Source organism: Rhinolophus ferrumequinum, chromosome 12, assembly GCF_004115265.2.
Source record: "Rhinolophus ferrumequinum isolate MPI-CBG mRhiFer1 chromosome 12, mRhiFer1_v1.p, whole genome shotgun sequence".
In the NCBI taxonomy this organism is placed as follows: domain Eukaryota; kingdom Metazoa; phylum Chordata; class Mammalia; order Chiroptera; family Rhinolophidae; genus Rhinolophus; species Rhinolophus ferrumequinum.
In genome coordinates this window covers 40,185,094-40,191,093 of record NC_046295.1, presented here as the reverse complement: position 1 = coordinate 40,191,093, position 6,000 = coordinate 40,185,094, and the positions used below count along the sequence as shown (strand labels likewise).

The window sequence follows — 6,000 nt, the reverse complement described above, 5'->3', positions numbered from 1 at the left end:
CCTCCTTGGCACCTCTTGTTAATATTCAGAGCTCATTATGATTTTGGGTCTCTTAGATTCGATCAAAGCAGTCTAATTACTCAAGAGACCACTATATTCTCTGTTTTTACCTAATCAGTGCCTTGAAGACAGTATTAAAACAAGGGAAATCCAGAAAGGGTATATTGTAGAGTACATCTCCACCCTCAGTTTGGAGTCTTTGGGGGATAAAAGAGTTGCAGAAAAAGGGCCACACAGATGGCCTGATGGACAGACAGTAGGGGTCTATGTGAGATGTTAAGCTGGATTTGGAATCCCTTTTTCTGCTATATTCCTTCTAAAATTTGCCTTTCCTTTTACAGACCACAGCTTCATCTCCCTTGTCAGGTTCATCTAATGCCACTGAGATTTCTGTATTTTCCTTGCTCAGGACTTGTAAAGGAAGTTTGGGTTCACTGGGAGATATATATTCCTATACATGGAGCGGCTGGATTATTTGGCTCTTAGCAGATTTTAGAAAATGAGACTGAGTTGTCCTGACTTGTGAACAACTTGTCAGCAAGTCTAAATAGTAAAAGTAAATTCAGTTTACAACATGAAGTTACTGCTTATTGGTCTGAAAGCCTTGTCAGAGAGGTTCTCTTATTGGCTATTTAATTTATGCCATTTACATTTTGTTGTCATTTTCCTGTTTTTTTTTTTTCCCTTCTTGATGTACCTTTTTTTTTTTTTCAATAAAACATCCCTGAGTGGGTACAGTGCAACATCTGCATCAAGCAGTGATTGTCATTTACGAAGCATGAAAAGTACAGATCATGGGTTCTTTCTTCCGGTGCACACTTTATCATAAATGTGTTATGAACCTTTGTGAGTGTTCATGTGGGAGGGACAAAGATTGCATGTGGTAAAAAAAAGTTCATACCAAAATTTCAAAATACCTTGAGATGAAGTCACAGGAGATGTTCAAAGGGCAGCTTTTAAAGGTGCATTGTTACCATTGAAACTATGACTTGGTTCTCTTTTTAAGGGACTGATTTGGCAACTGTGGTGACAAATGGAAATCTCTTTTCTCAGCTGAAGTGAGCTGAACGTGTACTGGTTTCCCTGTTTTGTTTTGGTTTAGTCGTTCACTGTTTCCTGTCCCCTCGCTTCAAAAGGTTCATGCCATCCCAATTAAGTGCTTGCACTAGTGGAAATGACACAAATTCAAATCCAGTACCTCCTGAGGCAAATGTGGGGAGCAATCTTTTTCCTACATCACCCATGGGACAAGGGAGGAAAAAATTCTCAGCCACTTCATCAATTGAGCCAATTTAAATCCTCTAAGGTAAATTGGAGGAAACAAATGATTCCCTTTGCAACAGAGCAGGAATTACAGGCTGACAATGGAAAACACTAGGCCAACAGAACAATGAAAACAAAGTTTGACATAAGTTCAAAGCTCAAAGGGAAACACCAAGTAGACACATTAAACATCGCCTATCACAAGCCAATCATAAAACATACATTGCATTTGGAAACGGCTAGGTTTAATTGAGTGCCTTCCATTACCCTGTTTTCCTAGCAATCAGTAAAGTAATCTTTCCATTAGAAGGAAATATGACTCTTGGAATTAATTCTTTATACAAAGAGCTAGCAGGAGTGACATTTACACCAAAAAGAATTGAGTCCCTGTAGCAGCATAATAAGCAGTCTACAGCTGTCTTCTTAGACACTGAAGGTAATTTGGTTCAATGTAGTTAAATTAATTGAATATAACAGTAGTTGAGAAAGAGATTCATTATTTTAAAGCCTTTTTGGTTTTCCCCACTGGTTTGCAATGCATCAATCATGAGATGGGATAATGCTGTTTTCTAAAAGAAAAGACTAACACTACTGTTTAATCATCAATGAGGAGCTCTGTGGCATCATGGAGATAGACGGCTCTCAACTCTGTAACTTCAGGAGAGCATAGGAGATTACAAAAAGATCAAAGCTTCCACTGCTGGAAACTTTCAAAGCAGATGTGCATGTGTGTGTGTTTGACAAGGAGAAAAGGGCGAGTCTTCATGAGTTGGTGGCTGGACTACACTTACAGGAGATCATAATTTTCATTGTCTTATATACAAAGCTCTCCTCTGGCTTCTTTTTTATGCATCTTATTTTGGATCAGATAAGACCAAAGGTGTAAGGCCTCCAGAACACAGGCAGAACAAATTCCTTGGGATTTATGCTTTTCTGATGATCAATTTGATGGAAAAGCAGGTGGAGAAGTGGCAACTTGTACTAGAAAGTCTAAATTCTCTAATCCTGATTTCACCTCTTGCATTCTGTACTTTTAAAACTTGCTAAGAAACAATCCTAGCCTAGATGGATAATGTGATTTCAAACTGCATAGGAAATAGTTTTGGCTTTGGGGTATATTAGTTCCCTAGAATAACTCAGATCATTTTTTTCTAATCTGTCAAGTTTTTGCTGTATTTTTATAATATAGCATTTCGGAGTTTAAAAAATTTAGAGGCTCCAGACTAGAAGGAGATATAAAGTCCTGCCTCCCCCTTTATTGCTGGTTTTTTTCTAACAAACTTATTAAAGAGAATGAATATAAAGAACTACTACTTTACTTTGTATATTCCTTCTACCTTACCTCCTCTTTGCCAAAAAAAAAAAAAATATGGTTAGAGAGGAAATGTTTACATGAAATGGCATTAGGACCCTGGGTTCTGATTTACTCTTTAATTTTATTAGAAAAAATTGCTGGTGGTCGTAATCTACAGACTGTATTTCTCTGTTGAAGACACAATAAGCACCAAAAGCAAGTTTTTTTCACAACCTGAAATCCAAAGCAAAAGTGTTTGATGTGTCCTGGTGAAAAACAGGAAATGTCTATTGTTTGGTCAAAAAAGTTCTGGACTCCACAATATTATTTATTATCTGTGGCCTAATTCTTAAAACAGGAAAATGTCTCCAAATATTTATATTTTCCCCCCCAGTATGTACCATCTTGACAAGGCTTTGATGTCATTGATTACAAAAAAAAAAAAAAAAAAAAATAGAGTTTTTATACAGAGGCCGTGCATTATAATTATTCCTTTGTAGACTTATTTCTGAATTGGTACTATCTCGCCATTGACTACAAATGAAAGCTCTGGCTGGGAAAACAAAATCCTGATTGTCTAACATAAAAGTAACATATAACACAGAAGGTAAATAATCAAGAGAGCCTGACTGAACCTCCTTTGCTAGTAGGTATGGTATTTTAAACCACAGTGCATGTGCATGTATAAGTAATCGTCATATATAATATTCTCAGATATTATATACTTATTACATACATGCACAGTGCTTTCCAAGATAGCTACAAATTTATACATGCATCAACTACCTAAAAACATAGAAATAGGTAAGCCTAGTAAGTGGAATTTTCTTAAATTATATTTGAATAATCAACAGGAAAAGTAATCATGTAAAGTACCGCTCTGTTCTCGTATATATCTACAATAAAATTCTATAAACAGTTGTCTCCCAAACCATACCCGAATAAAATTAAAAAAAAAAAAAAGGTAACACCCAGTGTCCTATATTTGTATATTTATGGTCGTTTCAAAAACAAACAAACAAAAGAGCCCCACTCAGGTGCATATTTACATTCTTCAAACTGTAGCGGTGAAAAATAATTCTATTAAGTGCAGGACATTCCTAATGTTGCAGTAGTGACATTTTCCTTAAGTCTTCATGAACACATTGCTTTTGTCTTAATGGTGATGCATTCCATGACCATGAGACAGTTCTGTCGTTGCCTTCATTTGCAGACGGTGGCACAGTCAGGATTAAAGAGCTCCTTGTATAACGGAGGAAAGAGTGTATTCACTATGTCTGGATGCGATTGCTTAAATACCTGCAGCTTCTCCCCGTGCAAGTTGCAAACTGCCGTGATGGTTGGTATCTTGGCTATTAACTGCAGAATGGAGGGACAGGGAAGGAGACAAAGGAGGAAGCTCATTAGTGCTCTGTCTTCTGAATCAGTGTCCTTCCTGGCCCCAGATGAAGGGAAATGGCTTTGGAAAAAGATGTTCAGAAAGAAAAAAGGCTCACTTTCAGCTTTTCTCTTAGAACAAAACAAAACAAAACAAAACAAAATGCTCACCTCTAGCCCCCTGCCCCGCCACCATCCTCTAAAGGGAAAATAAAGAGAAAGAAAGCCAGACCAAGCCTCCTGATTCATTGTTCTTAAATAAAGTACGTATGGGAGGTAGTCTAGTTTAATCGTCAGGAGTGGGTGTTCGGCAGGCAGGCTGACTGAGTTGGAATTCTGGTTCCAAAATGGCTAAATGGCTGCGTGGCTGTGACATACGCTATGTTTCAGTTTTCTTATTTGCAAAAGGGGCTTAGTCACAGTACCTACATCATTGGGTTGTTGTGTGGACTGAGTGAGGTAATTCATACAAAAGTGTTAAAAATACTGCAAGCATGAAACACCACTGTTAGATAATATTATTATCATCTATTATTTCCCACGGAGTTTTCATGATGTGAATATTAAATTTTTAGGTGGCTTAGGAAGGTATAACCTAAACTGTCTGAAGTATAATTAATAATTATCTGGAAGGCTTTGCTGTCAAGCTCACTAGCCTGCCTGTTATCTCTCTAATCCTTTTCTGCTGTAATCCACAAAATGAAACATATGTAATCAATATAAAATTTGGGAGGTCACTGGCACTTAGCTCCCTTAGGGAGGTGTTTTAAAAACTTGCGGGAGAATATGCACCTATAATTGCTAGGTTTTGATATATATGTATCATGTAGGAGGTAATTTTGAGTTAAAATACTGAAGACAGTGTTTTATAATAATTGAAAATGTCCAGTTTGCTAAATGCTATATAGGTCTTAGGAGACGAACAAATCTAGCTTTTTAACGTACTTATCATTTAGGGACACTTAGAATCCATCAGTGTCAAAATTAGCTTAAACCCAAATGTCATTGTGATCCAATTACTGTGGGAATATGTTCTCATATAGAGAATAGTTTTACAAAAGATAAGCTTGATAGTTCACATAGCTGACCAAAGGTCCACTTGAAAGTGATGATAACATAAAATTTAATAAAACCCATCTAATCACCAATTAGGTTCACTGTGCTCCCAACGCTATTTAATAAGAAAACATTTCAGCTTTGGAAGTAAAAGAGGAAACAGATAATTAGTTACTTTGAGGTTTTTCAAAATCAGAAAGTTCCACTCTTTCATTAACTTTCCTTTTAACAACTGATGACTATATAGCCATACTATGAGCAATTTAAAATTAGCATTAGGATTAGAGCTATTGACATTTCCATTAAAGGGATCTAGAACAAATAAAGAAGTTTGGTGTTCAGACTTTGCATTTCTACTATTTACTGATAGAACTAGAAATAAAAAATGTGGAATCTTTGTCTATAGAATGGTTATTAAATTTTAGACTGAGAATGAAGACTTTCTGTTCAACATTACGAGTGACTTAAGCTTGTAGTAGGCACTCTGCTAAACACCGGAAGGCACAAACAGGATGGTTCTTGCTTAAAATCTACTTGGAAAGGCAGATGTGAATGAAGTTACCACGCAGTCAAAAGCAAACTGAAAAACTGTGGTGTGTGCTATAGAGAAATGGGGCTAGGAGAGGTGGTAGATAACAGGACATTCTGACTTCTGGCAGGTCAGGGAAAGCTTACCTGAGAAAGTGCCATTGGGCTGGGCTCTGAAGGAAGGGTGAGAGCTAAGTACTAGATGCTGGGGCAGGGGTTACATAATATGTCCCAGGATCCCATGCAAAGAATCCGCGGTGCTTGAGGCACCAGAAGAACTAAAGCACTGGAGCAGTGGGTGAGCATTTTCAAGGATAAAGCTGGAAGAGGTGGACATGGCCAGATTATACAAGGTCTCGGTCTACTACGTTAAGGTCTTTCTAAGGTTTGTAAGCAAAAAGGAAAGATGATCAGAATCCTCTTCAGAAAGATTCTCTTTGGATCCAGGGTGGAAAACTGTGTCTTTTCTATATTGTCATAGG

General features: G+C 37.2%; 1 protein-coding gene across 2 annotated transcripts in view; it reads right to left on the bottom strand.

Annotated features, from left to right (window-relative positions):
- Positions 1-670: 670 nt before the first annotated feature.
- Positions 671-6,000, bottom strand: part of RORB (RAR related orphan receptor B) — a 185,790-nt gene continuing 180,460 nt past the window's right edge. For both annotated transcript variants that reach the window (XM_033124021.1, XM_033124019.1), the window contains exon 10: positions 671-3,916. In XM_033124021.1, the coding sequence (XP_032979912.1) occupies positions 3,761-3,916 (156 nt within the window). In that variant the 3' untranslated portion in view covers positions 671-3,760. The remainder of the gene's footprint in view (positions 3,917-6,000) is intronic.